This window comes from Lutra lutra, chromosome 3 (assembly GCF_902655055.1).
Source record: "Lutra lutra chromosome 3, mLutLut1.2, whole genome shotgun sequence".
NCBI lineage: Eukaryota > Metazoa > Chordata > Mammalia > Carnivora > Mustelidae > Lutra > Lutra lutra.
In genome coordinates, this window is record NC_062280.1 from 140,145,015 (window position 1) to 140,167,140 (window position 22,126).

The following is a 22,126-nucleotide window of genomic DNA, read 5'->3' on the forward strand; positions in this document are numbered from 1 at the left end:
ATGAACTGAGATCTGAGTTAGATATTAGACATGATACATACAAACAGGAAGTTTAAAAGAAAAGATATAGAATCATTTTTAAAGGTTTGGTTAAAGGTTTGGAATAGCGAGGCACGTGGATGGCTCAGTTGGTTGAGTATCCAACTCATGATCTCTGCTTAGGTCTTGCTCTCGGGGCGTGAGTTCAGGCCCTGTGTTGGGCTCTGCACTGTGGTGCCTACTTAAAAAAAATAAAATAAAAGTTTGGAACAGCCAAAATAAGAGGGGAAAATGGTATTTTTATATGCTTAATTCTTAGCAGTTCCATTTTCCTATACTGAAGTTCTCTTGGCCATAACATAACCTTGGAGCTAACTCTCACGGTTGGTATTTCAAAATCATTTATTTCACAGTGAGTTTTTTTTTTTAAAGCAGTTTTCAAATATTCCAGAGTTTTACCGGCAACTTTTACCAGCAATTTTAAATAGTCTCACATTCCCTGTAACTCATTTTCCAGGATCTGCAAAGTTTATGGCCTAGCAGTTATGGCCCAAAGTGAAATTAGGCCTACCCAGAACCACATCTACATTCACAGACACTCATGTTTAAATGGAAGGAAAGATAACAGTTCCTTCTCAACACAAAAATCAAGGTTCTGAGAATGCCTGCATTTGGACCATTAATGTGCAGAACCACTACTGAGGAAATAGGTTTAGAGGGATTGTAACTGTAGGTAAAACCTTATGAAAAACTTTATAAATATTTCTACACTTGCAAAAATAAAGCCATAGACACTATGTGAAGTTATATATATCTTAAATTAGTAATGTTAGCTAAATCTTAACTAATAATTATTTTCCCTTCCTTGTTCCTAGAATATTTTCAGATCTTTCTCAAAATTTCAGTGAGATAATTTTGGTTTTTTTACAGCTATTACATATAACTAGAAGTAATTTTTTTCTCTGTCTGATCCTCTTGCAAATGTCCAGTGCCTTTTGGTTTCATAATTTGGAGATGGTGACTTCTTGTTCCCAAACCTTACTGCAGTCCCAAGACAGAATCATTTGAATGTTTGAAATGCTTTGAGAAACATTTACTGAAGTATTTGACCCAGCCAACTAAGTGTTTTTGCAACCTCCTTTCCATAACATCAGATTCTGTATGTAGCCTGATCTTTGGCCATAGAAACTTTGCACAAAACACTTATCATCAGCTCCTTGGAGACAAGTGGCTGGTTTAAGTACCCTCTGTACTACTAGACAAGGAATGTAGATCCCAGGACTAACTACTCATTCTCATTTTCCTTAACTTCTGGGAAGGCAAAACCTACCTCAATAGTGCCCTTTGCCTTCCTTCCTTCTTCTTTTTTAATCTTCAATATAGCTTTCTTCTAATTATTGCAGCCGTTGTACCTAGGATCTAAAGTGATAAGGAAAGGTATGTATGGTATGTATAAGTACATTAGGATACCCGCACTTTGAATAAGAGAAGCTGAGGTTGGGGAGAAATCACAGAATTCCCCTCAGTTTATAACAGTCTGCTTTACCTTCTCCAGAAGGGAAGCAGATGAAGGCACCCTCCTTCCAGGTTGAAAGTTCTTGGCAAATCACATTTTTTATTCCCTAAGTTCTCATTTATAGAGCACTTGCTATTGGCTTCTTTTTCTTCCTCTTCAATACTAAAAATTATTCTGCTTTATCCTCTATTATTCTTATTTTTCTGTATCAAATTTTCTGTATCATATTTTCTGTATCAAATTCCTTTACTTTACCCCATCTTCTCTTTCCTTCTACTACAGATCTCTATCTTTTTCCAGTCTCCAGCTTGGTTTACCTGATTTAGCAATTGTAAGTACTAACTATGCTTTTCTTTGGATCATTTAGAGACACCCTATCTATGAAGGACACCCTTACAAAACACTGGAATGTGTTGCTAACAAAGGGAAGCTGTTCCAGAAGAAGGTTCTCAATGTTATCTTTTGTTGTTGAATATAGGTAAGTTACTTTAGAATTCAGTAAATCCGGATTAAAGGAGTGCAATTAATGCCAGCTGAATTTAAATGTCAGCTTCTGAGATAAGGGAAGAGATTGTAAATAAAAACTAGGAATCTATTCTTAAATGTAGTACTCTAGGGAGGCAGTTTACATAGGGGTTAAGAACAAAGACCCTGGAGGGGCACCTGGGCGGTGGAGTGAGTTAAGCTTCCAAATCTTCCTTTCCGCTCAGGTAGTGATTTCAGGGTCCTGGGATCAAGCCCCGCCTTTGGCTCCACACTCAGTGTGGAATCTGCTTGGGATTCTCCCCCCTCTCCCTCTACCCCTCCCCACCCCGAGTGTGTTCTCTCTCTCTCTCTCTATCTTTTCCTTAAACAAATAAATAAATAAATCTTAAGAAACAAACAAACACCCTAGAACCTGGGTTTGAATGCAGCTTCGTCACTTGATTGTGTGACTTTGGGCACCTTCTTTCCTTCCTTCCTTCTTTTCTCTTTAAGTTTTGTTTTATTTTGCTTTGTTTTAATTAAAAAAGAGAACATGCGTTCAAGAAGGCAGGAGCAGAGATAGAAGCAGGGGGAGGGAGAGTGAGAGATTCTCAAGCAGACTCTGCACTGAGCATGGAACCCAATGCCGGGCTTGATCCCAAGACCCTAAGATCACGACCTGAGCAGAAATCAAGAGTTGGCTGCTTAACCAACTGAGCCACCAAGGCACCCCTTGGGCACCTTTCTTCCCTTTTCTTTGCCTCAGCTTCCTCCAGTGGACAGCAGAGGATACTTTTACCTCATGGGGTTGATACAGGGATTAAAATAGTTTATAAAAAGCACTTATTTTTGCCTGGCAATGGTAAGCAGCACATAAATGTCAGTTACTATAACTCAAAATTATAATAATGAATAGATCAAGGCCGCAGGAATATTTTTAGTTTTTTAGAAGTATAAGGTTTTTTTAATGTTTCTGATTTTTTGAAAGATCACAAATGTGGTCTGGATTACCCCAAGGAAAAAGTTTGGCTTAATAACTGATTAATGAATTTTTAAAAAAGAAACCATTTCGTGTGACCCAGTACAGAGTGTAAAGTTCACTAACAGGAGATGTCTGGTTGGCATAAAAACCATTAAAGAAAATCTTGAGCATGATGTTAAACTCAACTCGGAAACACATGCTTTACATTATTGTCCTATCAGTTCTCAAGTTCCTGGCATGTCGCTGAAGCCAACTTTTTTTTTTCTTTTTTCCAAGTAGTCATTCTCTCTTATTGCTTTTGACTTAGATAAACGACCTTCTAACTAACTATTAGGAAACTTTTTGTAGGCTTTATTTGTGATTGTTATTTAAAGTGATAGCTGTGAAAGACTGTCAAAATATCTTTAACATTGTGCTTTTCAAAAAGAAAGGATAATTCCTTTGAAAATAATAATGAAAGGTTAATAGAATCCCAGATATAAGAAGGATAAGGTCTGTGAGCTCATGGATGGCATTCACATGCCAAGACAGGGAAGTCTGTTTTAGGAGCTAACTGGTTTTGCTTGCTTGATACTGCTGAGTGCACTGGAGTTGCTACATTGGGGGCAAAGTGCACTGGGCTGTTGCCCAACAGGTTACTCTTCTAGCCAGGAAAGACTGTGGCAGTTCTGCTTCTACAGTAATGGCGAAGGCACGCCATCTCATAGTCCAGCTTTTCACTGAAGATGTGAGTGACTTGAATGGCCTAATTATTTATTATATATTAAATACAGGTACTGCTTTTGATAATATTTCTGAATAAATATTTTACCTTTTAACAACTGCTATTTTATGTTATTGTCTGTACATGAGTTATGGCAGCTGATAGCCAATATGGAGATTAATGAAACATACAAAAATAAAGTGCAAATCTGCATTTTGAATTGAAAGCACTTTTAAAAGAATCTCAGCATTTATCACAAGAGTTAAATCTCTGGAATTTGAGAGGCAGCATGATCTCGTGGAGCAAATACAGGCTTAGGCATCCTACCTTGTTTATTTCCTAGTCATCTGAGGCTACATCAGTTATATAATCCCTCTACCTCTATTTCTTCATCTATAAAATGAGGACAATATCCACCCTAAAACTTTGAAGAATTTGATTAGATACATACGTCAAAGAGTGCCCACTTCATGGAAGGACAGGAAATTTTGTCTCTCCACCTTCTATTCAATTTCCCCTTCCCTCCCAGTGGAAAGAGAACCGAACACTAACTGAACTCTCAGAATAAAGGTCGAGGTTTTCAGTAAAAGAAAAATGTCATGTGTAAAATGATCACCAAGAAAGTACTTTATAGACTGAGAGTCTACCCTCAGTCACTTCAAAAATCACCTTAGTTATTAATTCTCTGGTAACTAAATAAATAAAGTACAGAACTTGGAGGTTTTCCCTATTGTAATGAAAACACCATTTGTATAGACAGCAAAGATCCAGGACCCTGAAAAAATTCTCTTATTCTGTCGGGGGGAAAAATCCTCCATTAAGGAGATTTACACTGAGGTCACCAGAATGTTATGTGTAGAAAACCCATTACACATTAAGTGGGTGTCTTGCGTCGGTTTCCCAGGACCTGAACCCGGGCGAAGCCTTATTTGGGAATAAACGTTTGAGCCAGCCTAATTTTAGAGGTCACCGAAGACCATCTCCGGGCCCCAAGGTGTATTAAATAAAATCGACCAGGGACAGATGATCTAAGTAGGGGAGGAGATGACAGGTGACCACACTATGGGCCTCCTACTTGGAAGCAAATAGGAGCAGGCGGTAGGAAATGAGGGCTCCCCTCGGGAGGCCGGACGACCTCCTCGTTGCCTCCGGAGTTCCCTCCACACTCCTCGAAACCCCCAGTCCACCGGGACGGTTAGCTTGGCAGAGGCGGGTCGCACATCGCCCTCCCGCCCCGCCACACTAGTATCCCCCGCTCCTGGGCTTCCTCAACTGCGCGGCTCCGAAGGCCACGGAACGCGCATCCATGCACCTAAGATGTACCAGGGCCAACTTAGAACCTCAGGTGCGCATTCACGTGAAATCACTAACAGCCATTACTCTCGGGGCCTGTGCGTCTATTCAGAATTTGAGGAAATTCTTCAGAAACCAGCCACATTGGCGGACAGAGGCTTTTGGTGGAGGCAAAGTTCTCTCAGCCTTGGGCGCACGGTGGTGGGCGTTGTGGAAAACCTCAGGGTCCTTTACCAGCTCTCACTCCCCCAGCATGACTTGCTTCTGTCAATTCATCCCTAAAGGTAATGTCAAGGTTGGGGGGAGCAGTTTTTCAAACTCAGCATTCTACGACTACTCAGTGTCCGAAGAGTGCCGACTCCCTACGAACTGCTCAACGTGAGAACTCGGTCGTGAACACTCGCCAAGAGAAAAAGGACCCGCGCACCAGAGAACGAGGTCCTCGACCCGCCCGCACGTCACGCCCTCCGCCCCGCTCCGCCTCTAGCCCCGCCCTCCTGGGCCCCGCCCCTCCCCGCCTCAGCCTCTACATCTTCCATCCGGGGTCGGATATGCCTCTGCCTGCATTGCGCCCTCCCGGCGTGGGGCGTCGCTGTACCGGTCTGCGCGCTCCACACAGACTCTGGCGCTCGGGCGGGGGCGGGAGGCGGAGCGGAGGCGTGGGGGCGGAGTCGCTGCGGTCTAGAGGCGGCGGGTTGCGAGCGGCGGCGGAGTCGGGGGTCTTGGCGCCATGGCGGCGTCGGTATTCTGCTGCCTGCGGTGCTGCAGGGACGGCGGGACGGGACACATCCCTCTGAAGGAGATGCCGGCGGTGCAGCTGGACACGCAGCACATGGGTAAGCGCCCTCCCTTCCCCAGACCCAACGGCCCCCGCCGGGTGTGGCGCGGCGGGTCGCGGGCAGTGCGAGGTCGGAGGAACCACGCGCGGCCCTGCCCCTCCGGGCGCCGCCCCCCGCTCCTCGCTCTGAGGTGCTGCCCTCGACCCCGTTTTGTCTCGCGGATCTCTCTCAGACGCCGGCCGGCTGCACCTCGGCCCTGTTCTGTGTTCAAGGCTACGCAGCCCTGTCTGCTCCTGTCATCGGGAGCTGGTTGTGTGCACCTACCCACCCATTTTCACCGGAATCTCGGAGCAGCCGCCTCCCGAGACTGGTCAGCTGTCCCCAGGCGAGGGGAGCGCCTGTGGTGCTCCTCCTACAGAATTACTACTAAATTGCGTTTCTAAACAAGATTTCTAGCCACAAATTAATATCAAATATAAACATTCTCAGGGGAAAAAATAGTGAACTAAAAATTGTTTTTATCAGCATTTCTGTATTTCAAAGTAAATACAGCATCGCTATTTTTTGACTAAGAGAAGTGAAACAAATTGACCTTGATTGTTGGATAAGAAAATAAAAAACTTTACACGGTCTCTGCATTTTTTGTTTAGGAACAGATGTTGTCATTGTAAAAAATGGAAGAAGAATATGTGGAACGGGAGGCTGTTTAGCCAGTGCCCCTTTACATCAAAACAAAAGCTACTTTGAATTCAAAATCCAGTCCACAGGTTGGTATAATGGTCCTTTACTATTAAAAGTACTAATTAAATATTAAGAGCAATTTTTCGTGTGTGAAAAAGATTAACGAGGCAATAGAAAAGCACCAAACTTATTTGGAAGAACTTTTTCCCCCTGTGTGATCCTGGCTAAAGTAGTTAATTTAGTTATTGAGTTATTTTAGGTTCAATTTTGCTATCTATAAAATGGGGTTGCAAGAACTGCCTTTCCTCCTTCACATTGGTTATACTTATGAGTGCGTTTTACACGATCAGTGTAAGACACTAGCGTTATGAAGGGCTGTTAGATGCTCCATTTCATTTGGCCAAGCATTAAAGGTGTAGATTCTTGCTATTTTATCTTGGGATAAAACCAGTCTTATCCTGAATGTTTTCTCATAACTCTTGTTAAAATACCCAAATTCGTTGTCTTCTGAAGCAGTTAGCACATTTAGAATTCTGATGTCTGTATTTCTCGTTAAAAAATTTACAGAGTTTTTTTGAATCCTACAACAGTTCTGCTTGAGTGTTAGAATAGCAATTAGTTAACTTGTAGCTGGATTGAATGTGGGGAAATGTATTTTTAAAGCTTTGTTATAAAAAAAACTTCTAGTGAAATAGAGCATGAATAATTTAAGTATAGGTGTAGAATAGGAAAACTAAAGGGAAGTAAATCATACTCTTAGTCAACAAGCTTGATTGATATAAAACATCCTTCTGGGGCTTGTTTTCTAAATTAATTTAAAATACTGATTTTCTTAAGTATATGGAATAGATATGAAACTGTCTTCCATTTCATTCTTTTATAAGTTAGCTGCAAAATGTCTCTGGTAGCTAAAATCTTCTCAAGTACAGCCTACCTTTTCTCAAGAGAAGCAAATACTTTCTTGATCCTTAAATCCAGGACAAATTTTTATGTGGATTTTCTGTAAAGGATGGCATTCTCAGTGACGTCTCTCAAATAAATATATTGTTGGAATTTGTAAGTTGATCTCTCAGTGAAAGCTTGAGGCAGTTATGCCAAAGTGTATCACAGCATGCACAGTTCTTTAGGAGTAAGGAGACTCTGTAACCCTGTCTAGAACTGTTGTTTCATGAAATTAGTACTATCCCCTTCTGTCACTCTTAAAATTGTCCCACTCTGGAGGATAAATTATGTTGTAAGATTATTTAGGAAGCCCAGACAGTGATATCCAGAATGCAACTTTCTGATAGTTTTGCTTAATTCAGAAAAATTGATTGGCAACATGATCTCCAAACTTTCCATTTATAGATTTTCTCCTTACTGATTTTGATAAAAACTGAGAAGGAAACAGTTTGAAACAAAATCCAGAGCTCTAGGTATTCTGTTTGGCAGGTTAAGAGGAGAGCTGCCTGCTTAAAATCAGCTTAGACCAAAAGGTTTTAAAAACTCACTGATTTAAGGCACGGGTAAGAAAATTTCTTTTCTTTTCTTTTTTTTTTAATTTAATTTTATTTTTTCAGTGTTCCAAGATTCATTGTTTATGCACCACACCCAGTGCTCCATGCAATACGTGCCTTCCTTAGTACCCACCACCAAGCTCACCTAATCCCTCCCCTGCCTCCCCTTCAAAACCCTCAGTTTGTTTCTCAGAGTCCACAGTCTCTCGTGGTTCGTGTCCCCCTCTGATTTCCCCCAATTCACTTTTCCTTAAGAAAATAATTTTATACGTCATCATTAGTTTTCTCCTCTTTGTAGTATTGACCAGATCTATGTTATTTGTCACACATTATAGATGCAAAAACTAATTTCCCACTTCTCTGAGGTAGTGCTTGACTAGAACCATAGGCCATTTAATTATGTGCTTTTTCAAAATGTCTTTTAGAGAATAGTAACGATAATCACTAACATCTTTTTTAAAAATGCTCTGCTTAACCAATTTTGGGGGGAATACTTACACTGTTCCAAGTATTAGTGACCTTGCTATATCTTTTAATAACCCTTTGAAGTAAGTACTGTTAGAACCTCACGTTCACAGGTGAGGAAGCAGAGACAGGTTAAATACCTTGCCCCAGATCACCTAGTTAAGCCAGAGTTTAACCTAGGCTGTGCAGCTTCAGAACCCACTCTTATCTCCTACATTGTACTGCATCTGTAGAGAACATAGGGTAGTTCGCAAACTACTTTTAAAAGATTTGTTTTTAAAAAAATTAATAAAAAATAGTTTAGTGATTAAGTACACGATTTCTTTTAAAAACAACTTACACTCTTAAAAACAATCCCTTCTTTCATATTTGTATTCTTCAGATTTTGGGGGCATTTAAACTATTATTTTTTTTAGGAATATGGGGTATTGGCGTTGCAACTCAGAAAGTTAACTTGAATCAGATTCCTCTTGGCCGAGATGTGCATAGTCTGGTGATGAGGAATGATGGAGCCTTATACCACAACAACGAGGAGAAAAATAGGCTGCCAGCAAACAGTCTTCCACAGGAGGGAGATGTGGTGGTAAGTTTACTGTGGAGTTGTTTTCCACTGTAAATTATTAAAGTTAAACTGCTTTTAGTGTGTATAGTTTTGCCTGGGAGTTTGTGGTTTGAATTCTAAGGCACTGGGATTGGATCTAATGAGGTGGTACATATTCCAAAGAGAGCACTTGGTGTAGATTCTGCTACCTTACCTAACTACTCTCCTTTCTAGAGCTGTTGCTGGCCAGGAAAATCAGTATAAGCCCTTATTTCCATTCAGGAGAATTTTGACAGGTTGGCTGCTTATCAGCATTTCTTGCTTCTCTCACATCAGAGAAATCTTGGCCCATAATTTTGAAACTTTGCTGACATTCATATTAGAAAATATTCGGTATTTTTGCAGCTAAATATCTCTTAGAGAAAATTTTGACATTTATTGCAAGTATACTTCGGACATACTGTTGTTTGTTTCTAGACCACTGCAATAAAGCATATATTGCAGTAAAGCAAGTCAAATGAGGTTTTTGGTTTCCCAGTGAGTGTATATGTTTACACTGCATTGTAGTCTTTCAAGTGTACATAGCATTATGTTTAAAAAAATGGATGTACCTTAATTTTAAAATATTCTATTGCTAAAAAATGCTGACCATCATCTGAACTTTTAGTGCGTCATAATCTTGCTGATGGAGGGTCTTGCCTGAATGTTGATGGCTCCTGACTGAGCAGGATGGTGGTTGCTGAAGGTTAGGGTGGCCCTCACAATTTCTTAAAAGAAGACAACAGTGCATTTTGCTGCAAAGATTGACCCTTCTTTTCATTAACAATTTCTCTATGGCATATGATGCTCTTTGATAGCATTTTGCCCGAAGTAGAACTTCTTTCAAAATTAGAGTCAGTTCTGTCAAACCCTGCTGCTCCCTCATCAACTAAGTTTATATAATATTTTAAATCCTTTGCTGTCATTTCAACAGTCTTCACAGCATCTTCACCAGGAGTAGATTCCATCCCAAGAAACCACTTTCTTTGCTCATTCACAAGAAGCACCTCTTCATCCACTAAAGTTTTCTCATGAGATTGCAGCAATTCAGTCACATCTTCAGGCTCCATTTCTAATTCTAGTTCTCTTGCTGTTTCCACCACCTCTGCAGTTCATGCCTCTACTGGGGTCTTGAAACCCTCAAAGTCATTCATGAGGATTGAATCAACTTCTTTGAGACTCCTGTTAATGTTGAAATTTTGACTTCTTCCCATGAATCATAAATATTCCTTTTTTTTCTTAAGTAGCGTCCATGCCCAGCATGGAACCCAACACGGGTCTTGAACTCATAACCCCGCAAATCAAGACCTGAGCTGAGACCAAGAGTTGGATGTTTAACTGACTGAGCCACTCAGGCGCCCTGAATCATGAATGTTCTTAAGGGCATCTAGATGGTGAATCCTTTTCAGAAGATTTTCAGTTTACTTTGCTGAGATCCTTCAGAAGAAGCACTGTGTATGGCAGCTAGAGCCTTACGAAACTTAAGTAATTAAGACTTGAAAGTTGAAATTACTCCTGATCCCTGGGCTACAGAATGGATGCTGTGTTAGCAGGCATGAAAACAGCATGAATCTCGTTGTATATCTCTATCAGAGCTTTTGGGTGAACAGATAGATGCATTGTCAGTGAACAGTCATATTTTGAAAAAAGTCCTTTTTCTGGAGCAGTAGGTCTCAACTGTGGGCTTAAAATACTCAGTAAACCATGTTGTAAACAATGTGCTGTTGTCCAGGTTTTATTGTTCCATTTATAGAGCACACAAAGTAGATTTAACATCATTCTTTTTTTTTTTTTTTTTAAGATTTTATTTATTTATTTGACAGAGAGAGATCGCAAGTAGGCAGAGAGGCAGGCAGAGAGAGAGGGAAGCAGGCTCCTCGCAGAGCAGAGAGCCCGATGCGGGGCTCGATCCCAGGACCCTGAGATCATGACCTGAGCCGAAGGCAGAGGCCCTAACCCACTGAGCCACCCAGGTGCCCCAGATTTAACATCATTCTTAAGGGCCCTAGGATTTTTGGAATGGTCAATGAGCATTGGCTTCAACTTAAAGTCACCAGCTACATAGCCCCTAATGAGAGTCAGCCTGTCCTTTGAAGCTTTGAAGCCAGGCATTGACTTCTAGAATCTAGCTCTGAAAATCCTAGATGGCATCTTTTTCCAGGATAGGGCTATTTTTGTCCACACTGAACATCTGTTTTTCAGCATAGCCACCTTCACTTGATTAGATCTGGATAACTTGCTGCTTCACCTTGTGGCTTTTGTGTTACGGGAATGGCCTCTTTCCTTAAACCTCGTGAACCAGCCTCTGTTAGCTTCCAGTTTTGTTTTGTTTTTTTTTTTCCTGCAGCTTCCTCACCTCTCTTAGCCTTCATAGAAATTGAAGAGAGTTAGGGCCTTGTTCTGGATTAGGCTTTGGGTTAAGGGAATATTATGGCTGATTTGATCTTCTAAGCAGACCATCAAAATTTCTCTGTATCAACAGTAAGTCTGTTTTGCTTTCTTATTTGTGTATTCACTGGAGTAACACTTTAATTTTCTTCAAGAAGTTTTCCTTTGTATTCACAACTCAGTTAATTGTCTGGTGCAAGAGGCCTAGCTTTTGGCCTGTCTTGGCTTTCTACATGCTTTCCTCACTGAGCTTAATCATTTTGGACTTTTGTTTTAAAGGGAGAGACATGTGATTTCCTTTCCCTTGAACACTTAGAGGCCATTGTAGGGTTATTAATTGGCCCAATTTCAATATTGTGTCTAAGGGAATAAAAAGGCCAGAGGAGCCAGGGAGAGATGGGAACACCTAGTCAGTGGATCAGTTAAAACCCACACATTTATTGAATGATCTTATATGGGCATGGTTTGTGGCACACCAAAGTAATTGCACTAGTAACGTGAAAGATCACTGAACACAGGTCATCTTAACAAAATAATGAAGAACTTTGAAGTATTGCAAGAACTACCAAAATGTGACCCAGAGACTTGATGTGAGCAAACACTGTTGGAAAAATGGCACCAATAGACTTGTTCAACACATGGTTGCCACAGACCTTGAATTTTTTTTTTTTTTTTGGTGGGACCAAGTGAGGTCATTCTTTTTTTTTTTTTTTTTTTTAAGATTTTATTTATTTACTTGACAGACAGAGATCACAAGTAGGCAGAGCAGCAGGCAGAGAGAGAGGAGGAAGCAGGCTCCCCGCGGAGCAGAGAGCCCGATGTGGGGCCCGATCCCAGGACCCTGGGATCATGACCCGAGCCGAAGGCAGAGGCTTAACCCACTGAGCCACCCAGGCACCCCAAGATTTTTGATTTTTCTTAAAGGTTTATTTATTTTAGGAAGAGACTGGTGGTTTATTTATCTATTTAGAGGGAGGGTGAGAGGGAGAGAGAGACCCTCAAGCAGACTCCCTGCTGAGCACAGTGTCAGATGGGTGGTTCAGTCCATGACCCTGAGATCATAACCTGAGCAAAAAATCAAGTCAGATGCTTAACCAGCCGAGGCACCCAGATGCCCGTGATCTTTCTTTTCTTTTCTGCAAATTAAAAACTATGAAGAACATTTAGTTTAGTTTAGTTTAGTTTAGTTTTGTTTTGTTTTGTTTAGAGACGGGGAGAGAGAGAATCTTAAGCAGGCTCCACACCCAGCATGGAGTCCGATGTGGGGCTTGATGTCACGACACTGAGATCATGACCTGAGCCAAAACCAAGAGTCAGACACTTAACCAACTAAGCCATCCATGCTCCCCTAGTTTTTAAATAGGTAAATTGTTGAGTTTTAGGGGAAAAGAAAAAAAAGTTGTTTTAGGAGACAAATGGTATAAACCATTTTTAAAATCTGCTTTTTCCTGTTCTTTTTGAATAGTTGGCTTTGTATTTGTAGATCACTGCCAGATGTCCATAATATGGAACACCTTTATTCAAATGGGTATTTCTTGAAGGAGAGTCTTGAAGTCAAGTCGATGCTCTCAGCCTGTTTACATGAAGATAAAATTCAGACATAAGGATAATCAGTAACAAATGTTTTTCTTTGTTGTTGAACTTCTAATGTGTGTTATTCTTGTCTTTCTATCTCATTTATTGAGATAACTGATACCACAAATTGAGAGATTTAAGAATGATCAGCTTTATTAAATTAAACTTGAGTTTTCATATCCATTCTGATAAAAGGAGGACTTTTAAAAGGATGAAATATATCCAGAGTCAAGAAAAATAAAAGATTACCCTACCTTATTACCTTTATATTCCTAGTTCAAACACTTGAGAACAAATTTCACCAAATTGCTGACGGTGGCATAGGAAAAGTAGAATGGATTTAAGACAGGAAAAACATTCTCATATGTGCGGAATTTCAGTCATATACCATTCCCTGAGGAGAAAACAAGAAAAATAAGCTTTCAACATCTGACCAAATTATTATATTCATGCAGTAATCCTATAGTACCCACAGGGCCTACTGTAGCACTAGGAAGGCATACCTGGGTTATGCTTATTTTTTTTCTTTTATACATAGTCTTGAGAAGTGGAAATTATAGTCTAAAATTGCATTTTTCAGTTTAATTTCAGAGAAGTTTTATTAACATTCTACACCATCATCATCGTCGTCATCATCATCGTCATCATCATAGCAAACACTTCTCTCACATTTATTATGGGCCAGGCACTGTTTTAAATGCCTGGCAGGGATTAATTAGTTGGTTTAATCCCTGTAATGACCCTATAAAATAGATAGTATTATTATTACCATTTCATAGATTAGGAGAAGTTAAGTAACTTCTTTTATGGAGGGATCCTGGAGTATAATACAGGCAGCTTAATTACAGATTCTCTTCACTGAACATGCAAGCAATTATTGATAAATGCCTTGAACGTGTCAGATATTTTGGTATCATTGTGGCAGAATGAAACCGTTTCTGGATCATATAAAAGGACAGATTATGTTAGAAATACTTGAACTAAACTTTGCTAGTAGGAATTGGGGGTTCTTACATCCTTTCTCACTTCTTTCTTTAGTGCTGTGATTTTGCCATGGTGCTGCAGATTGGGCTTTTAATACCTGCTTGCTTGCAGTAGGTTATGCTGCCACTAGGTGGTGAAGGGTGGCCAGATAACAAACCTCGGCTCTGCGCTAGACACCCCGTAAGGTGGTTCCTATAGAGAGAGGACACATTGTTTTTGTCTGATTTTGTTTTTGTTTTTTTAAATGAAAAAAAGCCTCTTCATTACAAAAACTAATCCCAGCCATCAGTTAGTTTTATTATATTTAAATACATAAACTGAAATGAAACAATGTCTCTCTCAATATTTCTTAACTATTAAAAAATTATTCTTTAACGCTGGCTTTACTGAGATTTGAGGAGAGTTTTTAAAAAGATTTATTTATTTGTTTTAGAGAGCCAGACTCCCTGCCAGAGTGCAGAGCTTGATCCTAGGACCCATGAGATCATGACCTGAGCTGAAAGCAAGAGACTTAACCACCTGAGACACCCAGGAGCCCCAGGAGAATCTTTTATAGCGCTTAACACACTGACTCTTCTGGGCCTGGGTGCCTTTGTTGTTTTAAGGAGAAAGTGAAGGAGTTAAGACTAGATCATCTGTAAGATCTTTTTCTACCTCTAAAATTTTCTTTTTCTTTTTTTTTCAGAGATTTTATTTATTTACCAGAGAGGGAGAAAGCACCGGAGTACAAGTACAAGCAGTACAGGCAGGCAGAGAGAGAAGCAGGCTCCTTGCTGAGCAGGGAACCGGATGCAGGACTCAGTCCCAGGACCATGGGATCATGACCTGAGCCAAAGGCAGATGTTTAACCAACTGAGCCACCCAGATGTCCTAATCTACCTCTAAAAAGTTTTTAAAGTTGATACAATATATCCACAGTCAGAAATCCTTGGAGTGGTGTTCTTGGTTTGTGATGATTTCGCTATTGAAAGATCTCTGCTGTCTATTCTTAATTCTTCAAATTAAGACTTTCTGCCAGTAGTTAGTAACTATTATATAAAGTTTTAAAGAGAGGTAGTATGGCATGGCAAATAGAGTAGTATTCTGAAGCCGTACTGCATGGGTTTAAATCCCAGCTCTGCTACTTCCTAGTTCTGTAACCTTACATAAATTATTTTAATCTTTTTGTGCTTTAGCTACCTCATCTGTAAAATGGAGATAATAGTAATAATAATAATACCCATCTTGTTGTGAGGACTAAATATGAAGTACTTAGAATAGTGCTTGGTACATAATATAGGCTTTCAAAGTATTTTCCAGCATTTTAATAATAATAACTTTATTATTAGTTTTGACTTTTGCACCTTTAATAACTTTCAGATATACAGACTTATCTATTTTTATTCTTTTTTTTTTTTTACTCTTTTGAGCTATTTTCTGTTTTTCAACTTGATACTAGCTAACAATTATATTCTATTGTAAACACTAGCTTTACCTTGGTGTAATACATTTGATGAATTTGAAAGCAAGGTAAAGAGATGGAAATGTATTTCTTTTCAGAAATAAGTTCTATGAAGACACTTCTTCACAACTTGATAACAGTGACAGGTATTAAGCCCCAATGCTGAAAACCTCATTGTTTTTCCCGTTAAGATCAAATTCTGTAGAGAGCTGTGATTTCTGTATGATTTTCAGAGGTCTCTCTGGGGATGCCCAGGTGGTTCAGTCGGTTAAGCTAAGCGTCTGACTCTTGGTTTCGGCTCAGGTCATGATCTCAGGGTTGTGAGATCGAGCCACGTCTCAAGCCCTGCACCGGGCTCTGCGCTCAGTGGGGAGTTTGCTTCTCTCTTTCTCTCTCTCTCTCCCTCTCCTCCTCCCCCCAGTGCACTTGCTCTCTCTCTCTCAAATAAGTTAAAAAAAAAAAGGTCTCTCTGTACATGACAGGCAGTACTTATATTATCTTAATGTTCACAAAATAAAATTCATATTATCTGAATATAATGCTAGGCATCAGACTATTCTCATTTGTTTTACTCTGATGTGAACTCTTGGAACTTTACCTGACTTTCCCCGACATAATCACCAGTAATTTTTTTTTTTAATCTCAGTTCAAGCAGAACTCCATCAAATTGTAAACCCTTAATGAAAGCTGTTGTGACACAATTATAATTATGAAGTTTTTTCCATGCTTTTCAGTGGGTGCTTTCTATTTAAGATTTTTATGGAACATTTATAATTTTATTTTTTAATATTTTCTTTCCTTCCTAGGGTATTACATATGACCATGTAGAATTAAATGTATATTTGAATGGAAAAAATATGCATTGTCCAGCATCAGGTATACGAGGGACAGTGTATCCAGTTGTTTATGGTAAGCTAAAATATTTCTAAATATTATTATTATTGGATTGTTAACTTTTTTCTTCACATTTCCATTAACTTTCTATCATTCAAAAATCTGGACAAGTTAATAAGGACCTCTTTTATATGAAATGTACTCAGTAGGATATTAGAATCTCACTTTGCAGGAATAAGTTTTTTATTCCCCATGTATTAAACATTTTTTTCCAAATACAGTGATTATACTTAAATATGCAATAACCATACTCCCTTTTCTAATCATGTAGTCTTATATTCTAGAAAGTTCCAAAGAGCTTTGCTGAGTTTACAGAGCTCTTTCTTCCAGTTATTAGGGAGATTTAGGTGACCAGGAAAAGTAATTGTAAAGAATATTTTGGAGCTAGGGATGGGAATTTTATATAGACTGAGCATTAGTTATCTCTATAAAGTTACCTAAGTTTTAAAACACTTCTGAGAGAAATTATAATTAGAACAGTTTCGTATTGATAGTTTTACTTCTGGTGGTTATGTATATGTATGTACTATAATTTCTGTACAAGTGCGTCCTCCCAAGAATTGGGTTACTTAAGAGATGACTCTATACCATTTAATTATGGTAATTTTTATTATAGAAAAATTCAGACATGTATAGAAGTAAAGAGAATGGTATAAGGAACCCTCATGTACCCATCACCAAGCTTCAAACAGGTATCAGCTTGGAGCCTGTCAGGTCTCATCTATCCCCTAATGCTACTACTCCTCTGTTTTTCACCTTCCCTCCTGGGATTGTTTTGAAGCAAATGGCAGATGTTATATCATTTTATTCATAAGTATTTTATATGTATCTCTAAAAAATAAGGTGTCTCTTTATTAAAAAAAAAATAAGTGCAGTGTCTTTATCCCTCTATTCTGCTTTATTTTTTATGTTACCAAGTTTAAATCAACAGCTGTGTTTTTCTGCCTATGGTTTTAGTAATTTAAAAATATTTTCTCATTTAATTACTTTAAGTTCTTAGATTTAAGCCATTATAAGAACTAATTATTAATTTTTATAGTAATTTACTAGAAAGGTAGCAGTGTTAGTGCGATAGGCTACGATGTCAGAAAACTATACACATAACAAACAAAAATAATAATATGATAATAACAACTAAAGCTTATGCTTTACTTTTTAGTTGTTTTCATTAGTCTTTTCTCCCAAAAATTATTTTTCAGTGGTTTTCCACTATCTTTGCATATAAAAGTGCATTTTTAAGTTTGATTTTGGTTAGTTTCTTTGCCATATTGGGTAAAATAATTTCTTTAACTACTTAAATGGAAATGTAGCTTAATATTCTAAATAATTTAGTCTGAGAAATGAGATAAATATCAAATTATACAAATGAGTATAGGAAATACAATTTTATTCCAGATTGTTTCTTTGATTTAGCATAATTTTTAATGTAGTAAAGTTATAGACAGTAAATTATACAAAGTATATTTCATAAATTGACATTGATAAATCAGTTAAATTAAGCCAAGTATTTTAATGGTCTAATAATATCAGAAATAAAAATTAAAGTTAAGGGATGCCTGGCTGGCTTCGTCAATAGGACATCCAAGTCTTTACTTAGGGGTAGTGAGTTCAAGCCCCATGTTGGGTATAGAGATTATTAATAAATAAATACTTACATATATACATACATGCACAAAAATAAACTTTAATTCCTTTACCTTTTATCTTCCATCCCATCCCTAATCCTAGATCCATCCAGTTATTCATTTTGTCAGTTCTTAGACTCATACTATGGAGAGAAAAAGCCATATCACACTGAAGAAAAGTGTCATCACAAAGTTAGGCCTTATTACAACCTAAGCTCTCAACATTTGTGGCAATTCTTTTACATTTCTGCACATTCCAGACCTTCACCATACTTCTTGAGTTCTCTCCTCAGCCTCCACAGATGACCTTACCTTCTACTCTATAAAGAAACAGGCTGTTAATAGTGAACTCCATCTTCTCACCCCAGCCCTCCTGAAGTTTTTCACAATCAAATCCAATCCTGCCTTCTTTCTGTCCCATCTTAGACGAAGTGGTATCCTTCATGTTAAAAAAAAAAAAACACTACAGTCTAGATTTCAAATTCCTGAACTCTGGGACTTCACTTTGCCACTTATTTCACTTATATGTCACATAAGGAACATCTCTCTTCAATGCCTATAAATGTTCTGAATCATCCTTATCCCAACGAAACTCCTAGCCTCAGTAGCCCTATGTTTGCCCTTCTTTATCCAGCTGCAGTACTAATAGTACCACTTACTGTATCGTTCAGTTTTTCTTCAGCCGCATCTCACTGCGTTTACCACCACTTCACTGAAACCACCCTTGTTAAAATCTCTACTGCTTTCATAAATGTCAAATCCAGTACTTAACTTTTTTCTGCATTTATGAAATATAAAATATTTGGTGATGTGCATTTAATATATGTGTGCAGTTTAACAAGTAGCTATGAATACTCATGTCATTACCAGAGTCAACATAATGGATATATTCATTACCCCTAAAATTTCCTCCTGTTGCCTTATAATCCTTCCTACTCACTTTCTCCACCCCAGCCCCAACCAACCACTGATCTGCTTTCTGTCACTACAGATAATCTGAATCATAAAATTTGTATTCTTTTTCTGTGTGGCATGTCTCAGCATAATTATTTTAAGATTGATCATGTTGTAGAATGTGTCAATAATTCATTCATTTTTATTGCCAAGTAGTATGTGTGGTTTATTGTCTGCTTTTATCATAATGTTTTTCCTTTTGCCTGTTAATGGATATTTAAGTTGTTTCCAATTTGGGGCCATTACAAATAAAGCTGCTGTGAACATTATGTACAGGTCTTTGTTTGGTTATATGCATTTATTTCTCTTTGATAAATGCTGGTAAAAAGATGTAGAAGCTAAATAAGGCCTACAGTCTCATTAAACTGTACTTTATCAATGTCAGTTTTCCAGTTTTGATATAGTGCTATGGTTAATGTAAGATGTTACCACTAGGGGAAAGTGCATGAAGAGTATAGAGAACGCTATTATTTTTGCAACCTTATCTGAATCTGTAATTTTTCAAAACAATTTTTAAAAAGTAACACATCTTAATATGTAAAATTGAGAAAATAGAGGTAGGCAAATAAGGAAAAAATTAAAAGTACTCACATTCACACAATCTATTAGTAATATTTTGATGTTATATCCTTTCAGTGTTTTTAATTTAATTTTTTATTGTGTATCTTTTTACCCAATAAGATGATGTTTTATAACCTGGGCAGCAGGTGTATTTATTCTTTTTGTCTGTTAATACTATGGAATTACGGTAACAGTCTTTTATAATTATGTATTCTTGTGAATTAAGGTGTTAGCTTCTAATTTCTTTCTTTCTTTTTCTGTCTTTAGTTGATGACAGTGCAATTTTGGATTGCCAGTTCAGTGAATTTTATCATACTCCTCCACCTGGTTTTGAAAAAATATTATTTGAACAGCAGATCTTCTGAATGTATTTGTTTTTGAAACTTGTGTTTCTGCACTTTTAAGAGTGTTTACCATTTAATAAAGCTTTACCTGACCTGTAGATGAAAATATATTCTTAAAAATATGCTTGTTAATATTGTTCAAGGAACCAGTGTATTCAAGATACCATCTGGAAGTTGTGATTTGAAATACTTCTGTTTTGTGAGATGAAATCAGCATTTGGGGCAGTTTATTTAATTCTTATTTAAATAAATATAACTATGGGTTTGATTAACAGTATTAAGTGGAAATATGTATATAGATATTTAAAAGGGAATCTTTCTTACATAAAATATTTGTTTTTATAATAGAGATGTAGAGTTGCGTGGGTTTTTCTCATTCTGAAATTTAGACCTCATTAACTGTTTTAAGTCTGCAGTCTAATTTGTGTCTGAGTGCTTTTTTATATAGAGTATAACAAAGAGATAGAAAATATATTATTGGCAACTTCTTTTTTGGTGATTTATTTACAGTAAAGTGTACCACTTTTCATAAACTTTAAATTGCTTACTTTGTATGTCATTGTTTTTAATTTGCTTTGTGAAAGGAGGTGAATGTTTTGGTAACTGTCAGAGTGTTTTGTTGAAGACCGTCATGCTGTGTTAGTTCAATACCAGAGTAAGTAGTGGTTGATTGTCAATGTCGTATACACTGGCAGACATTTAGAATAGTATGATGCTTTAAACTTAATTGTAAATGAGATTATTCTTTTAAGAACTTTTATTTAAATGTATGTTTTTCTGTAAGGAATAATAAAATAATAGTAACTAATTAGTACTATATTAAATACATATTCTTCCTGTTTTGTTAATTACACATTAAATTCACTTCATCCTTGATTATTTCAGAAGTTCAGAGAAAGTGAGTCCTCTCCATGACCCTGAGCCTCTGCCAAGTCTTCAGTAAAGATTTCTTCTATACCCTACTGACCTGAACTAATCACTGTACACACTCTGGTAGAGTCTCCTTTGCTAGTGAGCCAAGGATATGTATGTTTCACTCCTTTGTCAACAAGGAGAAGTATGTTGTACTAGAAAACCATGGGCATTAGAATCAGAAATCTGAATTGTGATTTTGGCCTCTAATCCCGTTACCTCCTCAGCTGAGTTCTTTAGCATCCCTGAGTTCAAGTTCACCATTTATAAAAGGGATACTCATATTTGCTTGGTAAGATTCTGTAACTAGTTAAATAAGGTAATATATGTAAAATACCTGAATCACCATAGGCACTTAAGAATGTAGTTTCCTTGTTGACTCTTAAGCAGTAGTTTTCATAGGGTCCTCAGACCAGCCACCTCAAAAACTTGTTAGAAATGCATATTCTTAGGCCCGCCCCAGACCCACTGAATCAGAAACCGCTGGGGATAGCACCCAGGAAGCTGTGAACAAGACTTTCAGGTGTTGTAATACATGCTAAAGTTTGAGAACCACTGTTCAGGAGAGAATGATTGCCTACTATAAATTTTCTAAGGATTTAAGACTATTTTTGACCCATAGGCAAGAGAATCCTGCAGTGTTTATTGTTTGTTTGGTAGGTGAAAATGTGACAATATGCTTTGAAAACATAAATATACTTGAGTAAATTTATTTACATAAAACCCATATTTACCTCTGAAGATACAGAATTGAATGATATTATTTATGCATTTTTGTCTGACTTTCTGAATCTTAATTCGTAAAGAACATGCTTACTTTGGAAAGCGAATTGAAATGACTACTGTTTGCTGTCTTTATAATGTTATCTACCTCTTAGTTATTTTTTTTTAAGCCAAATTTTTTTAAATTATTCTGTTCTTTACTCAAGACTATCTTTTCTGCCTCTAGTCTTATGGAATAGGCACAGTACTAAAATGATACATGGGTTGTGCCATGTCCGTGACAACAGTTTGATGAAGTATAGATGTGTCTTTAATCCGAAGTTATCTAATCCTCTTGGGAAAATTACCTTCCTAAACCTGTAACCTCAGTCTAATCTTAAGGAAGACAGACAAATTCCAGTAGAGGGGCATCCTACAACACACTTGAATAGTACTCCTCCAGACTGTCAAGGTCATCAAAAAAAGAGAACGTCAGAGAAACTATCATACCCAAGAGGAACTGAGTCCAAGGGGACATAACAAGTAAATGTAATATGGCATCCAGGAAGAGAGAAAAGGTATTAGGTAAAAACTAAGGACGTATGAATAGACTGTGGATTTTAATAATAAAGTATCAATATTCATTTATTGTAACAAATGTATCCTACTCTTAAGATGTTAATAATGGGAGAAACTGGGAGAGAGAATATGTGGAAATTCTGTACTATTCAATTCTTCTGTAAATCTAAACTATTCAAAAAAATAAAGTCTTAAAAAATTTCATTGATGGGGTACCTGGCTGTCTCA

At 37.8% G+C, this 22,126-nt stretch overlaps 1 protein-coding gene across 2 annotated transcripts; it reads left to right on the forward strand.

Annotated features, from left to right (window-relative positions):
* Positions 1-5,641: 5,641 nt before the first annotated feature.
* Positions 5,642-22,099, forward strand: SPRYD7 (SPRY domain containing 7). Of its 2 annotated transcripts, XM_047723360.1 has the most exons (6): positions 5,642-5,774; positions 5,950-6,102; positions 6,368-6,484; positions 8,776-8,942; positions 16,134-16,236; positions 19,629-22,099. In XM_047723360.1, the coding sequence occupies exons 1-6, from the start codon at positions 5,669-5,671 to the stop codon at positions 19,724-19,726; spliced, it is 744 nt and encodes a 247-aa protein (XP_047579316.1). In that variant the 5' UTR covers positions 5,642-5,668; the 3' UTR covers positions 19,727-22,099. The 2 variants fall into 2 exon arrangements, with proteins under 2 accessions (XP_047579316.1, XP_047579317.1); XM_047723361.1 differs by lacking the exon at positions 5,950-6,102.
* The last annotated feature ends 27 nt before the right edge of the window (positions 22,100-22,126 follow it).

Excerpts from the sequence above, each read along its gene's own strand:
- SPRYD7 (XM_047723360.1), top strand. The coding sequence starts at position 5,669 with ATGGCGGCGTCGGTATTCTGCTGCCTGCGGTGCTGCAGGGACGGCGGG. Across the intron at positions 5,775-5,949 it reads GCTGGACACGCAGCACATGG|ACGCCGGCCGGCTGCACCTC; the intron begins GTAAGCGCCCTC and ends GATCTCTCTCAG. Across the intron at positions 8,943-16,133 it reads CACAGGAGGGAGATGTGGTG|GGTATTACATATGACCATGT; the intron begins GTAAGTTTACTG and ends TTTCCTTCCTAG.